The sequence below is a fragment of the Mustela nigripes genome, chromosome 4, assembly GCF_022355385.1.
Source record: "Mustela nigripes isolate SB6536 chromosome 4, MUSNIG.SB6536, whole genome shotgun sequence".
Taxonomy (NCBI): domain Eukaryota; kingdom Metazoa; phylum Chordata; class Mammalia; order Carnivora; family Mustelidae; genus Mustela; species Mustela nigripes.
This window is the reverse complement of record NC_081560.1, coordinates 185,000,679-185,024,475: the sequence shown is the minus strand read 5'-3', so window position 1 is coordinate 185,024,475 and position 23,797 is coordinate 185,000,679. Positions and strand designations below refer to the sequence as shown.

The 23,797-nt window shown below is 38.4% G+C and overlaps 2 protein-coding genes across 3 annotated transcripts in view; both read left to right on the top strand.

Annotated features, from left to right (window-relative positions):
* The first annotated feature begins 12 nt into the window (after positions 1–12).
* Positions 13–23,797, top strand: EEF1AKMT2 (EEF1A lysine methyltransferase 2). 2 transcript variants are annotated; one of them, XM_059398775.1, is made up of 6 exons: positions 13–173; positions 1,226–1,291; positions 2,305–2,419; positions 15,667–15,774; positions 18,709–18,925; positions 23,400–23,797. In XM_059398775.1, exons 1-6 carry the CDS (start codon positions 64–66, stop codon positions 23,492–23,494), a joined length of 711 nt encoding a protein of 236 aa, XP_059254758.1. In that variant the 5' UTR covers positions 13–63; the 3' UTR covers positions 23,495–23,797. The 2 variants fall into 2 exon arrangements, with proteins under 2 accessions (XP_059254758.1, XP_059254759.1); XM_059398776.1 differs by lacking the exon at positions 13–173 and adding an exon at positions 303–399 and having other exon boundaries at positions 2,305–2,423.
* Positions 85–23,797, top strand: part of FAM53B (family with sequence similarity 53 member B) — a 145,029-nt gene continuing 121,316 nt past the window's right edge. Inside the window, exon 1 of the mRNA XM_059398774.1 lies at positions 85–173. The gene's annotated coding sequence lies outside the window, so the exon portion shown is untranslated. The remainder of the gene's footprint in view (positions 174–23,797) is intronic.

The following is a 23,797-nucleotide window of genomic DNA, read 5'->3' as shown; positions in this document are numbered from 1 at the left end:
GTCCGCTCTGCCTGTGCCTCGTCTCTATGGCGGCCCCAACGGCCCTCCGGGGCGCGGAGCGGGATGAACTCGGGCACGGGCGGCGGCGGCGGTGCTGGGGCCGCGGAGCCGTCCCGGAGCGGCAGTCCCGGGGAGGATGGCTTCGCCCCGTCGGCGCTGGGGACCCGAGAGCAGTGAGTGTGGCATTGGGCAGGGAGCCTGAGCTGCTCCGCCCGGCTTGGGCCCCGGGGCGGGGACGGGGAGGGGGAAGAGGGCCCCGGAAGATGGGGAGGACCTGGGGGGGCGGCGGGGAGTGGCGCGAGGAAGCTCAGAGGGGGCTGGTGGGCTGGAATCCCGAGGGGCAACCCTGGGGGTGGTTAAGAGGCGCTCCAAGGAGCCGGCGTGTAAAGGGCACGTGAGGTGCGGAATGGCCTCCGAAGCTCTTGGGGGAGGCCTTGTTGGGGGGTCTGGACCCGGAGGGGCGGGCTTGGGAAAAGCGCGAGGGGCCGGGACGTAGGGCTGCTGGGTAGGGGATGGGGTAGGGATGTGGGAGCCGGGAGGATGACCCGAGGAGGGAGCGAGGAGAAAGTGATCTGACCGTAAATCGATGTGCGGTATTTATGGGCGAATTAATAGATGGGTGAGCGAATGCCAGGGGAAAGGTACGGATGGAAGGTGAGTTGGAGGACCGAGAGGGAGCAGCGATTCTGGAGAGGGGACGTGGGAAGCGAAGGCAAATGTTGGGGAGAGGGAACTAGACTTCCAAGGAGTAAATGTTAAACGTGCAGCTTAATCTTTAGGCAGAGCTTGTGTTTGCTGAGTTCCCTTGTGAGGAACCACTGTATTGGTAGGAAATCTTTGTGTCCGCACGTTTTACACTGAAATGTGCTATGATGACACTGTGCCTGTGCAGTGAAGTTTTGGGCTCGTGTTTGGGACTTAGGGATCCGTGGACACATACTTATTTGTGGGTGTGTGGGTTTTTTTTTTTTTTAATTAAGCTAAAATATATAGCATTTTTATGTGTCAGGTATTGTACTTAGAGCTTTACATGTGTAAACTTATCTGCTTGTCTGTGTCTTTCATTCTTTTAACAAGGATGTTAAGAGCGTGATCTAGTGCACTTACTGAAAACACTGATAATGTCTGAAACTTCTGTCATAAATACCTACAATGTATTAGAAACGTTTACATTGTAATTCAGTTTGATTCAAGAATCTTGCTTTGCATTTGATTATTTATATAGTTGGGATGCTGTCTATGAGAGAGAGCTGCAAACTTTTCAAGAATATGGAGATACAGGAGAAATCTGGTGAGTTAGAAAAAATAGCGGAATTATGATTCAGAAGAGTGTGTGTGTGTACGTCTTTAAAGTGCTTACCCCCAAAGAAAATAAAGACAGCCTGAAAGTTCTGGGAATCTTGGACTGATTCTGGCTTTAGCAGGTAGATTTAAAGAATCTCGCTCTTCTCTCTCTTTTAATGGTCCAGACTTAAATTTGATGAGAATATTGGTATCCTCTGCTTTTTGAAAATTCACATTATGTCTCTCAGCTTTTATGAAAGACTTATATTAGTACCTGTTTTTGTTAACTGATAGAAATATGAAGATTTTCTCTTGTACTAAGAAAGGTGAAAAGCAAAAATAGCGTTCACCGTTTGTTTTTCAGTGAGCCATTTAGGGAGGCAGTGCATATCCCAGCAGCAAGAGTGGTGCTGCCAAGCTTCCCTCCCCAGGAACTACACTCAGCATCCCAGCGCAAGGCCACCATAGCTTTGAACAGTGTCTGTGAGCGTTTGTGCTTTATCTTGATTTATTTTGTGCCTGTGTTAGCAAGACGTGTCTTGTGGTATCAGGCCTAAGACAGGTTATTTTTGGAGTCTGGGAATGCTGAAAAATTCTACCACATAAATTACTGGTCATTGTTTCTTTGCTTTGTGCCATTTTGCCTTAGGAAAGATTTCATAGCAGTGCTCTACTTGCCATTAGTGGGGGAAACCTGTGTTAGGAAGTTGCTATCATCCTGTGATCATCCTTGTTCAATGAGCAGTAACATTTTGAGCCAACAGCATATACAAGTGCTGATGCTGATGTAGTGAAACATTAATAAGTAACATATTGACCTTATCTGTTGTGTCCTATTCTTGGGAGCATACTCTCTTCAGTAATAGCACAGGTGAAGCTTAAGCAGCCACAGATGCTACGTCTTCTTTCAAAAAAAGGCTTAATTGAGCATATTGTATAAGCTGCTTAAATGGAATATAGTTATAATCTTTGCTCTATATTCCTCTGGTCTTTGAATAACGGATTCTCTGTTTCTAATAGGTTTGGAGAAGAGAGTATGGATCGGCTAATAAGGTGGATGCAAAACCGCAAGATTCCATTGGATGCTTCAGTGCTTGATATTGGAACTGGAAATGGTGTTTTCTTGGTTGAACTTGTTGGTACTTTTAGTATTCATGTGTTAAAGCCAAATTTTGAAGTGAAATTAAAAAAGAAATCTTGGAAGTGAGGATACTAATTATGTTAATCTAAAGTAGAAGAGCAAAAAAAAAAACAACAAAAACCAAACAACTAATAAATAAACAAAGTAGTAGAGGAGTTGTACCACTTACTTTGAGAAGTACACAGTAGAAAAGGGAGGCTGCATGGATTGTGAGAAAGCATTAAATGAGAAGCCAGGGGATCTGAGTCCAGTTTTGGCCCTTCTGGCCTTAGTCTTCACCTTGAGCAAGCCACTTAATTTCTCTGGGTGTAGTGTATTGTAGTTTTTTTCCTAAAGCTTTTGACAAGGTGATCTTAATTGGTTTCTTTAGCTCAGAACTCTGGAAATCTGTGTGTATAAAAGAAAGGTGACTTTTTTACGCTTCTTGTAGGACATAAATACCTTATGTGCATATGGTTCGAAGAGCGTATTTTTTCTATGGAACTGAATTTTGGCACGAAACCATCACTGTTGTGTACCTGTTGTGTGCTCATGGCTGTGGCTTGTACTATGGAGAAAATTATAAAACTTAGGCTTCCTCCTAGATGGCTTTACTGTCTTAATGTAAACGGATATATACATAATGGTGACATTTATTGAATGGCTTCCACATGCCAGGCCTTGTGCTAGGCATTGGCAACCTGAAAATATAGACCTTGTACTTGAATACAATAGAGGATAGACAGACATATAAACAATTAATGCTGTAAGTTGATATGTGTGATAATAGATGACTGAATATAGAAAAGAAGGCGGTTAATTTGGGGGAGCAGAGATAGGAAGGGTCTTGGAGGAGCTAATATCCACGTTGGGTGGAAATTGCAGGGGCAGGATGTGGTGAGTGTGGGAGAGGGAGAGACTTTCAAACAGTGGAAATAATATTTAAAGATTTGGGTCGGGGGTGCCTGGCTGGCTTAGTTTGTGGAGTGTGCAGCTCTTGATCTTGGAGTTGTGAGTTTAAGCCCCATCCATGTTGAGTGTGGAGATTGCTAAAAACAAACAAACAAACAAACAAATAAATAAATAAAGACGTGAAGGTTTGAAGCAGCAGCATGTACTGGGGATGTAAATAATTTGGGAAGTTAGAATATAAAGTGTATTGATGGGATGGACGGAGGCGAGGATTAACTTAAAGGTAGGAGCCATATCATATACCACGTCTAACAGGTTAGATTTTACTTTTAGGTTAGGGGAAGCCATTAAAATGTTTTAAGCAGTGGAGTATGATTAGAAAAAACTTCGGTAAATGTTTTTGAAGCTTAAGGTATAATGTATGTATGTCCAAGTGCATAAATCAAAAGCATGTGGCTCAGTGAATTTCTGCAAAGTGAACACAACTGTAGTCACCTATCAACTATTGCCCTGGTCAAGAAGTAAAAAATATTACAGACTCTAGAAACTCCCCTGAACTCCCTACCAGTCCTTTCTAAATTACTTTCTCCTTCCTCTCTAAAGGAAGCCACTAATGGCAAGGAGTTTTAACATTGGAGATTAATTTGCCTGTTTTTGAATGTATACGTGGAGGACTCCAGTTCGCTTTCCAGTGTGTTCTCCACTTTCTGTGAGAGTCACTCAAGTTGTTGTGTGTAGTAGTAACACATTCATTTTCATTGCTGTATAAGATTTATTTACACTCAGCTTTATTCATTCTCTTGTTTACCTGCAGATTCTTTTGGATTTTAGTAGTTTATTTGTAGAAGCTAATGATTTATCCTTTGAGACTTTGAGACTTGAGACTTTGAGAAAGTAGATTCTTTCATATTTTTACATATACAGTTGACTCTTGAACAACAGCGGTTTGAACTATGCAGGCCCACTTATTTGTGGAATTTTTTTCAATAAATGTATGTATAGTCCTAAAATGTATTTTTCTTAATCTTTTCCTTTCTCTAACTTTATTGTAAGAATACAGTATATGATACACATGGCATACAAAGTACATGTTGATCGATTGTTATTTTATCAGTAAGGTTTCCACTCAGCAATAGGGTATGGGGTGCCTGATGGGTCACTCCGCTAGGCGTGTAACTCTTGATTTTTGGCTCAGCTCATGATTTCAGGGTTGTGAGACTGAGCATGGTGTCGTGCTCTGTACTGAGTGTGGTGTCTGCTTAGGATTCTCTTTTACTCTCTGCCCTTTCCTCCGGCTCACTCTCGCTTTAAAAAAACTGACTAAAACCAAGCCCCAACCTTTAAATCCCAGTCTTAACCCAGCCCTTAAATACCCATAGATGATTAGTAAAGTTTTGTGGGAATCAAATGTTAAATGCAAATTTTTGACTACATGGAGTGTCAGCACTCTTAACCTCTGTGTTGTTCAATAGTTAACTGTGTAATTATGCAGACTTTGAATAATGGTCATTTTCTTTCTTCCTTTCCAATCCTTTATAACTTTTCTCTTATTACACGGTCTCGGACTTCTAGTAGAATGTTGAAAAGAAGTGGTAACAGAAGACATCCTTGTCGTTTTTTCCCCTTTCCAGAGATTACTTTGAAAGTTTCACTGTTAGGTATGATGTTAGCTTGTAAATTTGTTTTGTAGATCACTTGGTATCAGACTAAAGAAGTTTCTTTCTATTCCTCCTTTGCTGAAAGAGAGTGAGTGTGTGTGTTTCTTATAAATATTGTTATTTATCAAATGTTTTTCCTGTTGTTGAGATAATCATATGAATTTTCTTCTTTAGCCTGTTTGTGTTGATGAATTACATTCATCATTTTTAAATGTCAATTACATTTCTGGAATGATTCCAACTTACATATATCATTGGATTCACTTTGTTAATATTTTGTTTAGGGTTTTGCAACTCTGCCCATGAGAAAGATTGTCTCAGTAATTTAAATTTTTTGTAGTGTTCTTGTCAAGTTTTAGTAACAGGTTATGCTGACATCATTAAATGAGAATGTATTTTTTTGAAAGAGTTTATTAATGATTAGTGTTTCTTCCTTAAATGTTTGCTAGAATTCACTGGTGAAGCCACCTACAGGTGGAGTCTTAAGGGAAGTTACTTTCTTTTTTAATGTGTACTTACTAAATGTAGTGTGATGTACGTATGGAAAAATGGTCATTAAGTATATAGCATTTACAAAATGAACACCTTTGTGTAACTCACCAGACTGATCAAGAACTTAAACATTGTTAGTGTCATAGAAGAAGCCCCTTTGTGCACTCCCTCACTCCCATTCCTTCCTAAAGCTTTCACTATTCTGATGTCTATCATCATGTTAGGCTGTTTTTGGTGTTAGCTGTACTTGTTTCTCATTGTGATTTTATTTATCTGTTTGTCAGTCAGAGAGAGAGAGAGAGAGAGAGAGAGAATGCCGTGCTAGCGGGGGGAGTGGCGGCAGGGGGAGAAGCAGCTCCTGCTGAGCAGGGAGGCTGATGGGGTAACTGACTGAGCTACCCAGGCATCCCTATTTATTTTTTTAGGATTTTATTTATTTGAGAGAGAGAGAGCGCATGCACGGCCAAGCATGAGCAAGGTGGGGTGGTGGGCTGGGGCAGAGGGAGAGAGAGAGAGAGAGAAGCACTCTTTGCTGAGCTGACTCCAGTGCAATCCCAGGTACCCAGATGACCTGAGCCGAAGGCAGACGCTTAACCAGCTGAGCCACCCAGGCAGCCCCTCACTGTGGTTTTAATTAACATCTCCCTAATAATTAATGATGTTGACCACCTTTTCATGTACTTATTTGCCATTTGTATATCTTGTTTGGTGATGGGGGTTCAGATCTTTTTGGCCATTTTTAGACTGGGTTGTTTGTTTGCTTATTGGTAAGAGTTGAGGATTCTTTATGTATTCTGGATATAAGTTCTTTACCAGGTATGTGGTTTTCAAATATGTTCTCCTGGTCTTTGGCTTCTTTTTTTATTCTCTTAATAGCATCTTTTGAAGGGCAGAAGTTCTTGATTTTGATGAAGTCCAGTTTATTGACTTTTTTCTCATATGGATTGTGCTTTTGTGAACATAATAACTCTTTGCCTAACCCAAGGTCACACAGGTTTTTTCCTATTTTGTCTTCCAAATGTTTAAGTTTACATTTATTTTCTTTCTTTCTTTTTTTAAATTTTAAGTAGACTCCACATCCGATGTGGGGCTTAAACTCACAACCCTGAGATTAAGAATAGCACGCTCCACTGACTGAGCCAGGCAGGTGCCCCCTACCTTTTACATTTAGATCTGTGATTTTTTTTTTTAAAGATATATTATTTATTTGTTTTAAGATATTTATTTATTTGTTTGAGAGAGCGTGTGTGCTAGAGAGAGAGAGAGTGCGTGCATGAGCACGAACAAGTGGAGGGGTAGAGGGTGAGGTGGAGCAGACTCCCCGCTGAGCAAGGAGCCCGTTATGGGACTCCATCCCAGGATCCTGGGGTTATAACCCGAGCCAAAGCAGAGGCTTAACCAACTGAGCCATCCAGGCGCCCCTGAATAAATAAAAATCTAAAAAAAAATTAATTTCTAGTAGTTCATTGCTAATAAAAGCACAAATGATTTCTCTATTAATTTTATATCTGATAATTCAGACATTAATTCTAATAGTTTATTTATAGATTCTTTTATATTTTCTTATGTACAGTAATGTCATGTAGTTTTAGTTCTTCAATTTCAACTTTGATACCTTGTTTATTGAAATGCTCTGTACTCTTGAATACAGTGTTGAATAAAAATATGAAGGCAGATAGCCTAGTAGAAGAGGAAGGTTTCTAGTATTTCACTGTTACATATGGTGTTAGTTATAGGTTTTTTAGATAGTTTATCAGATTGAGGGTGTTCCTTTATATTCCCCTTTAAGTTTTTAATCATGAATGGGTGGTGAATTTGATCAGCTGCTTTTTTTGATATTGAGATGGTTAGATGATTTTTCTTTATTAATGTTGAATTGATTCGTTTTGGGGACAGGGTGTCTTTATTTTTTTTTAATTGACTTTTTTTTTTTTAAGATTTTATTTTTATTTATTTGACAGAGAGATCACAAGTAGGCAGAGAGGCAGGCAGAGAGAGAGGAGGAAGCGGGCTCCGTGCTGAGCAGAGAGCCCGATATGGGACTCAATCCCAGGATCCTGAGATCATGACCCGAGCCAAAGGCAGCGGCTCAACCCACTGAGCCACCCAGGCGCCCTTAATTGACATTTTTATTAAAAAAATTTTACGGATTTTTTTTTTTTTTTTAATATTTTCTAAGTAAGCCCTGCACCCAGTGTGGGGCTTGAACTCATGACCTGGAGTGAGTGGTAGTTTTTGGCATGCTCTACCAACTGAGCCAGCCACGTGCCCTTAATTGGTCACTCTTACAACAAACTTCCATTCTTGAAATAAACCAAGTTTGATTGCTGTGTATCATCCCTTTCATAGATTATTGGATTTCATTTGGTAGTATTTATTTTGCTTACCCTTTGTATAGTTTCATGAGAGAGATTAGTAAGAAATATTCTTCACAAGAAATTTTCATGTAAGGTTTTTGTATCAAGGTTATGCTGGCCTCTGAACAAGATGGGAAATCTCTCTCCTTTTATTCTTTAGGAAAACTTGTAATTGGCTTTGTTTCTTCCTTAAACGTTCAGAAGAATTCTTGGTGACATCCTCTGGAATATGGAGGGTTTTTTATTGTGTTTTTCAAATTTATCTGTTTATCTAGATGTTAACATTTTATTAGTGTCAAGTTCATAATTTACTGTTAAATTTAAAAAATGTACATACTATAACATTGACTTTTTTGCATAGAGTTCTGTGGATTTTAGCACATGTACAGGTTGATATAATCACCTTTACAGTCAGGATACAGAATAGGTGCATCCTATGTAACCCCATCTTTTCCCCCTGCTAGCCGCCAGTCTGTTCTCCATCACTAGTTTGTGCTTTTGAGAATGTCCTATAAAATGGAATCATGCAGTATTATCATCTTTTGAGTTTTCCCCTTCTTTTGCTCAACATAGTACTTTGGAGATTCATCCACGTTTTTGTACGTAGCAGTATTCATTTTATTGCTGAAATGTGGCCAATGTATGGATATATCGCAGTTTGTTTATCCATGTACTTGCTGAAGGACATGTGAATTGTTGGTAGTTTTTGGCAATTATGAATAAGCTGCTGTGAACATTTGTGTAAACATTTTGGTATGAACGTGTTTAATTTTGCTAATGTAAATATGTGTTTACAGACTGTCAAGCCACTTTTCTGTGTGGTTGTACCATTTTGCTTTCACATTTCACATACATAAACAATGTATGGTGGTTGCGCTTGGTCTGTATCTTTGCTGACACAATTGCCCATGTTTGCTGTTTTAGACATTCTAATGTGTGTATAGTGGCGTCTAATGATGGTTTTAGTGTGTAGTTCTCTGATGGCTGATTATGTTGAACGTGTTTTCATGTACTTACTTGTTATCTTTATATATTGTTCAATGAAATTTCTGTTACAGTCTTTTGCTCATTTTTGGATTGAATTGTTTTCTGACTGTCGAATTTTGTGTGTTCTTTGTATGTTCTGAATACAAGTCTTCTCTGAAACATAATTGTAAATGTTTTCTAACTTCTCTTCAGTCTAGCTTCTCTTTTTATTCTGTTAAGAGATGAAAAGTAAAATTTTAAATTTTGATAAAGTCCCAGTTTGAGTTATTTCTTTATATTTTTTCTATTAAGTATCTCTGCGCCGGGCTTGAATTCTTGACTCTAAGGTCAAGAGTTACTTGCTCCGCTGACTGAGTCAGCTAGGCACCCCTAGTTTTTTTTTTTCTTTAATGTATTGTGTGTTTTTGTTGTTTTTTAAGATTTTATTTCTTTGACAGAGAGCCATCGAGAGAGGGAATACAAGCAGAGGGAGTGGGAGAGGGAGAAGCAGGCTTCCCTCTGAGCAGGGAGCCCGATGTGGGGCTCAATCCCAGGACACTGGATCATGACCTGAGCTGAAGGCAGATGCTTAAGGACTGAGCCACCCAGGTTCCCTAATGTATTGTGTTTTTGGTGTCATGTCTAATAACTCTTTGCCTAATCTACTTTTTTTCGTTTCTTTTCCCCTGAAAGTTTTTACAGTTTTACTTTTTTACGATGATCCTTTTTGAATTAATTTTTGTATAAGATGAGGTTCAAGTCAAGAATCTTTTTTTTTTTTTTTTTTTTTTTTTTTGCATATACATGTCCCTTTTTTTATTTAAAAAAAATTTTTTTTTTAAAGGAGCACCTGTGTGGCCCAGTTGGTTCGGCTCAGGTCATGATCCCGGACTTCCAGGATCTTGTCCTGCATTGGGCTCCCAGCTCCTTGCGGGGTCCGCTTCTCCCTCTGATCTTCTCCTCATGCTCTCTCTCACTCATTCTCTCTCAAATAAGTAAGTAAAATGTTTACAAAAATTTTTTTTTTCAAGATTTTTTTTTACTTATTTATATGACAGATAACAAGTAGGCAGAGAGGCAGGCAGAGAGAGAGGGGAAGCAGGCTCCCTGCTGAGCTGAGAGCCTGATTCGGGGCTCGATCCCAGAACTCTGAGATCATGGCCTGAGCCAAATTCAGAGGCTTTAAACCACTGAGCCACCCACGTGCCCTAAAAACTTTTAAAGATTTTATTTATTAGAGAGACAGAGTGCGCATGTGCGCGATGGGGGAGGGTCAGAGGGGAAGCGGACTCTCTGCTAAGAGGGGAGTCTGATGTGGGCTTGATCCTGGGATTCTGGGATCATGAGGTGAACTGAAGGCAGACGCTTAACTGACTGAGCCATCGAGGCGCCCCGATGTCCTTTTCTTTTAATACCATTTGTTAAAAAAACTGCTCTTCCTTCACTGAATTGTCTTTTCACTTTTGCCAAAAATCAGTTGGCCAGAGTTTTGTGTATCTGTTTCTGGACTCTTTTTCATTGATGTGTCTATCCCTTTGTAACAACGCATTGTCTTGATTAGTGTAGCTTTTTAGTAAACCTTAAAAGTTGAGTAGTGGGATTCTGCAAATTTTATTCTTTTTCTAATTTTTTGTAAAAAGATTGTATTTATTATTAGAGAGCATAATCACAAGCAGGAGGAATGGCAGGCAGAGGGATAGGGAGAGGGAAAAGCAGGCTCCCTGCTGAACAATGAGCCTGACGTGGTTCTCACACCCAGGACCCTGGGATCATGACCTGAGCTGAGGGCAGATGCTTAACGACTGAGCCACCCAGGTGCCCCTTGTCCTTCTTTTTCAAATGTTGTTTTGGCTATTCTAATGCTGTTACCTTTCCAAATAAATTTTAAAATCAGTTTGTATTTATCTGCAAAAGAATCCATGCTGAAAATTTGGTTGGAATTGAACTAAATTTGTAATTCGATGAGAATTGACATCTTTACTATCTATAGTCTTCTAATCCATGAACATGTTATGTCTCTTCATTTATTTAGATCTGCCTTGATTTCTTTCATCTGCATTTTTTCATTTTCAGCATATAGAGCCTTTTAGATTTTTATACTTGTATCAATATATATTTTTTGGAGTATTTTAAAGGTATTGATTTTTGAAATTCAGTTTCTGGGGCGCCTGGGTGGGTTAGTCATTAAGCGTCTGCCTTCGGCTCAGATTATGATCCCCGTGTCCTGGAATCGAGCCCTGCACTGGGCTCCCTGTTTGACAGGAAGTCTGCTTCTCCCTCTCCCACTCCTGCTTGTGTTCCTGCTCTCACTGTCTCTTTCTCTGTAGAATAAATAAATACAATCTTTTTTTTTTAAGATTTTACTTATTTGTCAGAGAGAGAGAGTGTATAAGCAGGGGGAGCAGCAGGCAGAGGGAGAAGCAGGCTCCCTGCTGACCAGGGAACCTGATGTGGGACTTGATCCCAGGATCCTGGGAATATGACCTAAACCAAAAGCAGATGCTTAACCAACTGAGCTGCCCAGGAGTCCCAAAATAAAGTCCTAAAAAAAAAAAAAAAGAATTTCAGTTTGTAATTGTTTATTGCTAGAAATATGGTTGATTTTTTTGTATTGACCTTGTACTCTGTAACCTTGCATTTATTAGTTCTAGGAGTTTTTTTGATGGATTTCCTAGGCTTTCCTATGTAGACAGTCATTGTATATGAATAGGGGAAGTTTTAGTTCTTCCTTTTTAATTTGTATGCCTTTTATTTCTTTTTCTTGCCTAATTACATTAAATATGGCTTCCAATACAATGTTAATTAGAAGTGGTGACAACAGGACATGCCTCCCTTGTTCCAGTTTTAGTTTTCCAATCCACCTGTGCGTTTCACCATTAAAGATGTATTGGCTTTAAAAAAAAGGGGGGTTGGTTGTGTCAGCTGTAGGATTTTTTTTTTAGATGTCCTTTATCATGTTGAGGAGATTCCTTTCTATTTCTAGAATACATGTTGAATTTTGTTGAATTTCTGATTGTCCTATCAAGGTTATTTATTTCATTTGAGTGAGTTTGCAGTTTTTGAGGAATTGGTTCAGTGATATTATAAACAGAATTAGATTCTATGACCAGATGGGGCTTATTCTGAGATTGCAATGCCAGTTCATTATATGAAAATCATATAACCCATCATATTAACAGTCTAAAGAAGAAAAACTTTATTATTATACTCACTGATGGGAAAAAATCTTTATATAACTCTTCTTTCCATTTGGGAGTCTGGAAATAGCAGTGTTAGAACTTTTCATAGTGTTCCACAGGTCTGTGAGGCTCTGTTCATCTTTATTCCCCCTATTTTTCTCTGTTGATCAGATTTGGTATGTCTTCAAGTTCATGGACTTTTTCTTCTCTAATTTCTATTCTGTCGAGACTACATACTGCATTTGGTTGATAGTCTCTCTAAGGCTTTTTTTCCCCTGCACCTTTTCCTTACTTAACTATGTGATGTTTTTGTTGTAAAAGGTAAAGTTTATTAGTCCCAAATGATTTTCCATGATGTAGATTTTTCTAATTGTACTTCTGTCATTTAAAATGTTTTCTGCACTCTGTATTTTTGTAGATCAGAAGTTAGATCTAGAATAAGGTACGGTAAACTACAGTTTGAGGGTCAAATCTGGCCTTCCTCTGTTTTTAAAAATACTGATTGAAACGCATTTATATACATATTGTCTGTACCTGCATGTGTGCTGTGGTGGTAGAGCTGAATATTTGGGACAGAGACTGTATGGCTGGGAAAGCCCAAAAATATTTATGCCTGCCTGCCTTCACTTTCTTTCTTTACTTTCTTCCTTTTCTTTTCTTTTTCTTTCTCTCTTTCTTTCCTTGCTTCCTCCATACCTCCCTTCTTTCCTTCCTTCTTGTGAGTAAATGATAGAAGTTTATTAAGCAAGGATACAGGAAAAAAACCTTTCAGGAACGAGAGGGGTCCCGACAGGGTTGCTCTGCTCTATTCCTTTATTTATTTTTATTTTTTTAAGATTTTATTTATTTACTTGGCTGAGAGAGAGAGAGAGAACGAGAATGCACAAGCAGGTGGAGCAGCAGGGAGAGGGAGAAGCAGGCTCCTCACTGAGCAGGGAGCCCCATGCAGGGCTCGATCTCAGGTCCATGGAATCATGACCCAAACTGAAGGCAGAAGCCTTAACTGACTGAGCCACCCAGGTGTCCCTGCCCTGTTCCTTCAAAGTAAAATTTTGATAATCTCTGATTCAGAGATTTTTACAAATTCAGTTTGCTTTTTTTTTTTTTTTTTAATGAACTTAATAGATGGTCATTTATATTTGCTTCTGTGGCACATAATGTTTTGTTGTCTGTTTTTGTGATGTTAATCGTCATTGCTTATAAAAGGGCTTTTTAAGTGATTCACCTACATTTTTGATGGGTTTTTTTCTTTTTTGCTGGGCATAAAATTTTAGACTGCAGTTTTTCCTTTGCTATTTTCGGGCTTCCATTCTTTATGACTTATTGTCAGCTTTCAGTCTTACTGTTAGTCTTCGAAGGTAGTCTCTTGTTCCTGTGTTTCTCGCTACCCTCCACTCCCTGGATGCTTCTGAGGTTTTCCTGTTTGGGGTTTTTATCAGATACACAGTACTGGTTTTCTTTTTTCTTTTTCAATTTTCTTTAGATTTATATTGCTTTTTTAGTCTGTGGCTTGAGGTCCTTCATTGGTATTAGACAATTCTGACCCATATTCCATTTTCTCTCGTGCCGCATTCTCATTTCTTCTCCTGAGAGTCCTATTACATTTATTTTAGATTTTATACAGTGTTATATTTTGTTTTTTTATGTTGTTTCCTGTTTTTAATTGATTGTGCCTTTTGTTCTTTGCCTAATAGGAGTATTTTCTTTTGACCTTTCTTAAAATTCACTAATTTTTTTTCTGTGTTTAATCTACTGTCAAGCCTACCCTTGAATCTGTTTAATTACTGCTTTTTTCATTTCTGTTATTCATTTGGTTCTTTGTTACAGTTTTCAGGTCTCAGAATTCTCCATGAACTGTCATTTATTTCAGTTGTTTTAAAATTGATTTCTGATCATTATTTTATTTGGGTCTCCTGTGGTCTTTTCTAATGTCAGTTCTTCTCCCTTGGTTTCTTTCTTTTTTTTTTTTTTTTTAAAGATTTTATTTATTAATTTGACAGAGAGAAATCACAAGTAGACAGAGAGGCAGCCAGAGAGAGAGAGAGGGAAGCAGGCTCTCTGCCGAGCAGAGAGCCCGATGCGGGACTCGATCCCAGGACTCTGAGATCATGACCCGAGCCGAAGGCAGCGGCTTAACCCACTGAGCCACCCAGGCGCCCTTCTCCCTTGGTTTCTTATCAGTTGTTGTTTCCTTGAATATCTGCTTATTTTTCACTCAGTGCCAGAAACCAAATGGGAAAAATGTTGCAGATAGTTTGAGGTTTTGAATGATTGTTCTACAAACCTAAAACATCTGTATATGATATTTTTATAAGTTCTGTTGTAAGAATAAATAGGCATGGGAGAAGAGGGAACTGGTAAGAGTCAGTTAATAGAATTATCCTGGCTTCCTGATAGAGAAGGATTTGAGAGAAAACTGGGAGAAAATGAAGATGTCAAAGAGTACGGAGTGGGACAACTAAAAGAGTTGGCATCAAAGTGGGGATGGTAGACCTTGAGATTAAAATAAAAATAATCAAAGGGAAAAAAATTCTGTGGGATATAATTTGTGTGTTAACTAGAGTTTACAATTAGCCACTAGGTGAAAAGTCAAGGTAGTCTTAATGGAAGGTGTAGGTGTAGGTTAAGTTTAGAAGGAAATAAATTAGGTAAATAGTGAAGAGCAGGAATAGAATTTCAGGCTACACTGCTTTTCTTCTTCAAATTTCCTTTGAAATTACCTTTAGCCTGATTGTTCTAAAAATGTTCGGCACAGTGTTAAGGGGTGGGGTGAGGACCGGAAGCCATCATTTTTTTTTTTGCCACAGGCTCACACACTCTAGGTAAGTTCATACAGCTAGTGAACAGCTGGCGCTAAAGTTCTTGGCTCAAAACTCTTAATGTCCTCTGAGCCTTGATTCTTTGGGGATTTTAATACTTTTTTTTTAAAAAAATATTTTATTTATTTATTTGACAGACAGAAATCACAAGTAGGCAGAGAGGCAGGCAGAGAGGCAGGCAGAGAGGGAGGGGGAAGCAGGCTCCCTGCTGAGCAGAGAGCCTGATGCGGGGCTCGATCCTAGGACCCTGAGATCATGACCTGAGCTAAAGGCAGAGGCTTTAACCCATTGAGCCACCCAGGCCCCCCCGGCATATTAATACTTGCCCAACAACTTACCTCACATAGTTTTTGTCAACATTTCAAAAAAATACTGTACAAATGTAATGTGGTTAATAATCACCTGGCTGGTTGAAAATTGTGATTTGTAGTTATACTGAAGGAAAATTTTTCAAGAACTTACTACGTATTCATTTCATTTATTCATATAACTTAATTGTGCTAAGTAAAATTTTTGACAGATTTATGTGTGAATTAGAGCATGTCAACATCAGAAGTTTCATGTTACATTTTTCTGCTTGAAGGCAAAAATATTACATGTACATTCTCATTATCTTTGAGAGAATGAATTTTCTTTTGGAATAGAAACCAAATACTATAAAAACAAATGAATTGTCACTTGATATAAATTTGAACTCTTAGTGTCTATTTAGATTCTACAATAAAATTTAAACTGTAGATTATTGGATAGTATATGTCACTTGATCTATTATGTAAATAAAGCAGTCCCAGTCCTAAAGGAATGTTACAATTCATAAGCAAAGCAGTATGTTAAAACTTTATTTTAAACTAAAGTATAAAATTGTTTCTCTGTCTCTAGGCAAAATTTGGTTTCTCTGATATTACCGGAATTGATTATTCACCTTCTGCAATACAGCTTTCTGGAAGTATTATAGAGAAAGAGGGTTTATCTAACATTAAGTTGAAGGTAACTATTATATTACTATAAATTTTTTAAAATATAAGTTATAAAGTTTAAGCATTTCTAGAGTATATTTGCTAACAATATCTTTGAACTTGTAAATTAAGGATTAATTATAAATAACCCAAATTGAAACATCTTTAAGTAACAAAATTTTCAGTCTAGTCAGCTTGGGGAAGTTATTTTCTCCTCTTCCTTATGTATGAGTGTGTTAATTCTCATGTTTGTGAACACACACAAATACTGGCCGCTAACTTTGGATTAACTAGGTCAAAAAGTTGTAGATACGTAAAGTGGTGTAGTGCCACCGAAGATTAGTTCGTTTATTTTTGTGTCCTGTGATCCATAAGGAGATGATGACTCTTGGATTTATAGATCTAGCCCAGGCTTCTCTGAGCTTTAGAATGATTTATTTATTTATTTTTATTTTTACCTTTTAGAGATTTTGTTTATTCATTTGAGAGAGAGTGTGTGAGAGAGAGAGCATGAGAGGGGAGAAGATGAGAGGGAGAAGCAGACTCCCCGTGGAGCTGGGAGCCTGATGTGGGTACTCGATCCTGGGACTCCAGGATCATGACGTCAGCTAAAGGCAGTTGCTTAACCAACTGAGCCACCCAGGTGCCCTGAGCTCTAGAATGACTTAAAAACTGCATATTTTACAGTTCTGCCTAGATAGCAGTAGTCTCTCATTTAGTCCAAAAGGAAACTCCTACTTTCTCTTTAAACCTGCTTTACTGCCATCTTTCCATTTCTGTTACTGATACCACCATTCACCTGTTGTATAAACTTAAAACCGGAAGAGTCATCCTTGATGCTTCTCTTTGCCTTAAGTCCTGTGTCTCCTTCTGTTGGTTTTATCTTCAGAGTGTATCAGGCACGTGCCCATTCCTTGCTGTTTCCTCTGTGCCCTCCGAAGTCCGAGCCGCCATCATTTCTTGCCTCCGTGGCTGCGGTGGCTTCTTGCGTGCCCTCTCCATTGCTCCTCTTGCCACCCTCTGTTACCACAGGGCAAGCAGAGTGATCTTTAAAAATGTCCCCGTTGCATTGAGAATGGAATCCGAGTCCCCACCCCCCTTACAAAGCCCCTCCTTTCTCACCTGGTTTCCTCTTCTCACCAGTATTCCAGTCACACTGGGTTGCTTTCTGCTCCTGAAACATGTCGGGCCTGTTCTTTTCCAGTCTTTCTACCTGCTCTCTCTGGAATATTCTTGCCCCAGATCTGAGCTTGTTTGGCTCATTCTCATCAGTCACATCTGTGCTCAGATACCACCTTCTGAGACCTTTCCTGACTCCTTTTCCAAAACATCTCTCTTCCCTGTCACTCACTGTGTTTATTATTCTGTTTCTGTTGTCTTCAAAGCACTTCATCTAAAGTTATTTGTTTAGCTTATTTATTTGTTGTTTCTCCCTTAGAGAACATAAGATATATTCTCATACACGGACACTTTCTTTTTTTGTTTACTATTATATTCTCAGTGACTGAGAAATCCCTGCATTTAATAGGTGTTCACGACATACTTGTTGAATGAACGGGAACTTTGATACAGGTGTTTCAGATAGGACCCTCTCTAAACTTAGCTCCTAAGAATAGAGGTCATCCTTTGCTTCAGGTATAATGAATACTTTGGTGTGAGGGCGGAGGAAAGAAACCATGTTCTAATGTAGATAAACATAAAGATCCACATTTTAAAATCAAAGGGTTTTAGGTAATACAGTGTTTATGATTAATGTATTAAGGTTGTATGAATAATAGCTAGTTGCTCAGTTTTTCAAAGTAGCTTTTCAGAATTAAGTACACTGACGAAGTATTGTATTAAATGAAATTGTGGTGGATCACTGGCTCAGGTGCTTAAAATATACTAATAGGTTATTGAAAATGAATGATATGCTGATGTGTGACTTCCACAACCTAAACTGCATGATATTTATAAAGTTAAGTAACTGCAGTTTAAATAGTCCTCTGATTTCTTTCCTTTTTTTTTTTTCTTAAAAGATTTTATTTATTTATTTGACAGATAGAGATTACAAGTAGACAGAGAGGCAGGCAGAGAGAGGAAGGGAAGCAGGCTCCCTGCCGAGCAGAGAGCCCGATGTGGGGCTCTATCCCAGGTCCCTGGGATCATGACCTAAGCCAAAGGCAGAGGCTTTAACCCACTGAGCCACCCAGGCGCCCCAGTCTTCTGATTTCTTAAGCTTTATGCCATTCATTTTATCCTATAGTTCTTGCTGAGCTGCTGGTCAGGGCTGAGCAACTTCTGATTTTACTGAGTTTACTTTGAGTCACGTAACTGGTAATCATATCAGCTAAAAATCATTGTATTTCTTTCTTTTTTTTTTTTTTAAAGATTTTATTTATTTATTTATTTGACAGAGAGAGATCACAAGTAGGCAGAGAGGCAGGCAGAGAGAGAGAGGAGGAAGCAGGCTCCCTGCTGAGCAGAGAGCCCGATGCGGGACTCGATCCCAGGACCCTGAGATCATGACCTGAGCTGAAGGCAGTGGCTTAACCCACTGAGCCACCCAGGCGCCCAAAATCATCGTATTTCTAATGACCCGTTTTGAGTTCAGCATAGTTTTTGTCATCTTTAAGAACATGTCAAATATTCTACTTTTGATGGAAATAACTTTCATAAGCTGGGCTTGGAGGCTCTGTTATGTGCTGGTATTATTAGGCCGTACACCTGGCTTTGATTTGTTTCCAAATTTGTAGAGATTTGGAATGTCCAGGAAACAGTGTTAGTCTCCCACTAATGTTAGCTTTAATGATCTTAGAATGAAGCACATAAAAGTTAGCTATAAAGTTGAAAATATATTTATTATATGTAAAATGCCATCATAATTCATTGGTATTTTTATCTGTAATCTTTTACAGATTGTCACTTGAATTCAGGAGAGATTGTGTGTTAATTGTTCTCATAAAGACATTGATTTTTAATATAGGTAGAAGACTTTTTGAATCTTTCCACAAAGCTGTCTGGATTTCATATTTGTATTGACAAAGGAACTTTTGATGCCATAAGCCTTAATCCTGACAATGCGATTGAGAAGAGGAAGCAGTATGTGAAATCCCTGTCTGGGGCGTTGAACGTGAAAGGCTTTTTTCTAATAACCTCTTGCAATTGGACCAAGGAAGAATTGCTAGATGAATTCAGTGAAGGTAAATGGCCACGTGTTGTTAATGTGTGCTTACTTCGGGTTTCATGTATTTCAATCGTTTTTTTTTCCTCCTTGGTGTTACAGTGTTTTACTGTTCCGTTTGTGGGAACTGCCCGCTTTTCTTCTCTTTTAACTGTATAGGCAAGGGACAAAGAAATAATATCCTGAGATCCAGAGTCCTTTCCAAAATTTTCCAAGAAATCCTGGCAGTGAGGTACTAACATTTATGAGTCTATAAAAGTTAAGTTCTTCATTTAAGCTATATAATCTCTTATTTAGAGACTCAAACAGAAAGCATATACATTGTGCTTCGGACTAGTGTACTGATAGACTGGTCATCAGCAGTAATAGTAATCAGTCATATGCAAATGGGAGCAGTATTTTGAAAAATCTGACATGAGACTTTGTAGTTTCTAAATACTTTCTGTGTCTTGCTAATGGTCATTTGGGTATTTAGGATTTATCTTTTCATTGTACATAGAACAATTATTTTTAATGTTGCACAGAAAAAATGTAGGGACTTTGTAGTAGAAATGCTTCCTGTTAATTCTTTTTTTTTTCTGTGTTTATTATTATCTTTATTATAGCCATTCTAATAGGCATGTGTTTTTAATTTGCATTTCTTTTTATTATTATTATTTTTTATTTATTATTTTTTAAAATTTTTTATTTTTTATAAACATATATTTTTATACCCAGGGGTACAGGTCTGTGAATCACCAGGTTTACACACTTCACAGCACTCACCAAAGCACATACCCTTTCCAATGTCCATAATCCCACCCCCTTCTCCCAAACCCCCTCCCCCCGCTTCCTGTTAATTCTTGAGGACAGCTCTACCTTTTTCAAGGTTTTGGTGCCAAGACAGGATCCTTTCTTGCCCTGTTAAGAAATTATAATTAGTGCTGTGTCTACTACGTGGGAATCTTGTGAGAACTGAGAATCTGTAATCTATGCACAAATATTTTGAGTTCATTGGCAGACTGTTCTTACATGTTTAAAGGAGTATTTTACCTGCCAGTTTGTTCATGTAGTGCACAGGCATTTCTGGGAAAGTACCTTAACAATCCAGGACTAGTATTTGCTTGTTTTTTTTCACAGACTCTTTTTAAGATTAGCATGAAGTTTTGTTAAAGAAAGGGGAGGGATTTTTAGGATGGAATATTAATATGATATGGAAGATTATATTATGTGGAATATGGACTATTAAGATGATATGGTACTAAATTTGTGTTAAATTTTGAATCTCAGTTGCCACAAGCTGATGGGAAATGAATTTATAACTATTTGCATGTACTTTTATCTTAGAGTTTGTTTTCGTTTTGGTAATAAGGGAATAGGCAGTAGGAGGGAGAACACTTAACACATGTCCTTCTGTGTGCATTCAGTGACTTCGGCAGGTTATATAATGTAAAACTTGAAGTGTTTGAATCTTGAAATGTGAGCTTGTGGTTTCATTACTCTTGTCTCTGGAAAACAAGAATTATATGTGATTTATTGTCTTGTATTTCATGCCATTAATTTTACTATCTTCCATGTTAAATTTGTTTCGTTTAGAACTGCTGAGGCCCTGTATCCATAGTCTTTCCTTTTTCCTGAAGCTTGACAGTTTTAATAAATGCTTGAAGTTAACACTGTGTAGGGCAAGTTTCTTTCCTGGTTTTTAAATACAGGTGTTCTCTTTTACCCTTGGAACCACCAGACAAAAACATATTTGTCTGTCTTTGATAATGAGGAACAGACGTTAGCCTGGTAAAGTGTGCTTAAAATTGTGTCTGTGTCTGAGAACTACTTTAAAGTTATGTTCACTTTCAGAGCTTAATACAGAATTTCAGCAAAATGTTACAACAGGAAATGTTAAATAAATACATAGAATTGAGGACATTTTTTAGGCATCTGTTTGAGAATATGGTGTTTGGAGTTAGAGATAGAACGCTAAATGAATACATGCATCACTGCCCAGGGGCTTGCCAGTGGCTTCTCGCGACTGGCTTCTGTGGTCCCTGTGACAGTCTTTTAAGGTTCTTTGCTTCTTTCCTTATTTGAAACAAAACTGTTGAAATAAATCTTGTATTTTTCCTTTATAGCGCTATTTATATAAACATTTTGTGATGTCATTTGTTTTGGTGGGGATTACTTGAATCATTTGCCAGATAGTGGGATGTTCTAATTTGATGTCCAAGGAACTTTACTTTCTTAAAACTACTGAGTTAAAAACAACTCCAGAAAACCTGTTTTACTGCATAAATAATCCAGATTTGTTAAGAAAAAGATTGAAGAATGTCAGTAACCCCAACATGAAGGATATAGGTTAAAATAACTAAAATGATTTATTACTTATCATTGGCTTACAACCACTTTAAAATTTCGGTCTGTTATTTATTAAAATATAAGCACTTCAATTCTGTAGGTTAGTCCAAAGAGTTAAAAGATTAGTCTTGGAGAATTCACACAGACAGCTCCATTTTCTCTCTCTCTCTTTTTAAAGATCTTATTTATTTGACACAAAGAGACAAAGTGAGAAAGGGAACATAGCAGGGGGAGTGGGAGAGGGAGAAGCAGGCTTCCCACATCAGGGAGCCTGATGTGGGGCTCGATCCCAGCACCCTGGGATCATGACCTGAGCTGAAGGCAGACGCTTAATCAGTGAGCCACCCAGGTGCCCCTCCATTTTCTCTTGAACGTTTCCATTACGAAGTATTTTTAACATGCGTAGAAACTACAGAAAAAAGATAGAGTCTGTACCCATATATCCACCACGGTGACTATGTTTTCCAGCATTAAGAGACATCATGTTATTTAAAAGACCTGTCCCGGGGTGCCTGGGTGGCTCAGTGGGTTAAAGCCTCTGCCTTCGGCTCAGGTCATGATCCCAGGATCCTGGGATCAGAGCCCCGCATCAGGCTCTCTGCTCAGCAGGGAGTCTGCTTCCTCCTCTCTCTCTCTGCCTGCATGTCTGTCAAATAAATAAATAAAATCTTAAAAATAAATAAATAAATAAATAAATAAATAAATAACAGACCTGTCCCTCTTTGGAGAAGTTTTCTTATCAGTTTTAATGAGCATTTTGATTTATAGATACTTGTTAAGATTTGATGAAGTTTGATGAAGAATATGAATTAGAATCACAGTTGATACTAATATATATCTCTTTTTTTTATTTAAGATTTTATTTAATTTAATCTTTTTTTTTTTTTTTAAGATTTTATTTATTTGCCAGACAGAGATCACAAGTAGGCAGAGAAGCAGGCAGAGAGAGAGGAGGAAGCAGGCTCCCTGCCAAGCAGAGAGCCCGATGCGGGGCTCGATCCCAGAACCCTGGGATCATGACCTGAGCCGAAGGCAGAGGCTTTAACCCACTGAGCCACCCAGGTGCCCCAATATATATCCTTTTATATTTTTTCTGTTTATAAGAGTTAGTTCAGCTGAAGCTCAAGGCAAGGAAGCTTCCAGAATGCAGACACCCCCACCTTGCAGGAAAAAAATCTACCCTCCAAACTAATAGTCCCATCGCTTAGGGAAAACCATGGTTAACTTCAGCCTTGCTTATCTTAGTTTTTCAAAACTAAATAATGAAATGTTAACTTTCCATTTCATTTTATAGTTCAGGAAAATACTGTGTTATCTTATTTTGATCTTTGCAAAATCACTGTGAGGTAGGTAGGGGCGTTGTTATGTGTAACCTCCTTGCATAGAAACTGAGGGTCCCGGCAGCATATCTTTCACCTAGTAAGTGGTAGAGCTGGAACTTGAACCCAGGACTCTTGAATCCACATTAATTTTTAAGTCACACTGTGCTGCTTTGAAAGTTACTACTTCCTTTTCTTCCCAGATCCTTCATTAGTTCAGTCTAGATCTTGGTTTTTGTTTACAAACTCTTTTTTTTTTGTCATGGTAAAATATATACAAGGTAAGATTTACCGTTTAGCCATTTTAAAGCGTACGGTTCTGTGACATTAAGTTCTTTCCCATTTTTGTTCAGCCACGAGCACTGTCCATCTCCAGAACTTTTTCATCTTCTACAAATGCATCTTGATTTCCACATTGTTTGACCCCTCTGTATTAAGTACATTTATATGTGTGATGTGGATTGAGTTACTACATATAAACCCCTCAGAACAGTGCCCGAATCCTGGGAAGACCTCAGCACGTAATGGCTGCTTCCTCCAAGTGCGATGGTGCAGCAGTCTGGGGAGAGGCGGAGTGTAGGGATCGTAGACAGGAAGTGGGGGAAAGAGGAATGGATGGAAAGCCTCTTTTCTGCAATTTGATTTGGGGCTCGTCTGTTCCTTGTTCAGTTTCAAGCGTTAGTGTGTATGCACTCTGTGCACACAGTAGAACTGAAAAATTATCAAGTGAAATTCCGTCACAGTTAATATTTTTATAAAAAAGGTTTGCAAGTACATTGTTCATACAAATTTCCCTTAACTGTGGGATTCAGTCCCTATTAAAAGTATTTTAATCTTGTCTGACAGGGTTTGAACTTTTCGAAGAGCTGCCAACACCCACGTTCAGCTTTGGAGGCAGATCTGGAAACAGTGTAACGGCATTGGTTTTCCAGAAAACGTGAGACTTTCCACTGGACAAATTCAGTTAGCTTCATTAAGAAGCTCCACATCAAAGTTAACCTGACACAGAAAATGCCAGTGCAAATAAATGCTTAGTAAGTACCCAGGATGCACATGTTGAAGAGATGAAATGGGTTGGTAAGAATATGAACATGTGAGCGGTTGAGTTTTAGAGACCAACCAAGAACCATTTAAAGTTTTCTTTTGTATTTGAGATGTATTTTTCTCTTTGATTTAAAAAAATTTTCTGTAACTGCTGAACAGTCAAAAACCTTAAAGCAGTAAATGAATTTACAGAAAGCATG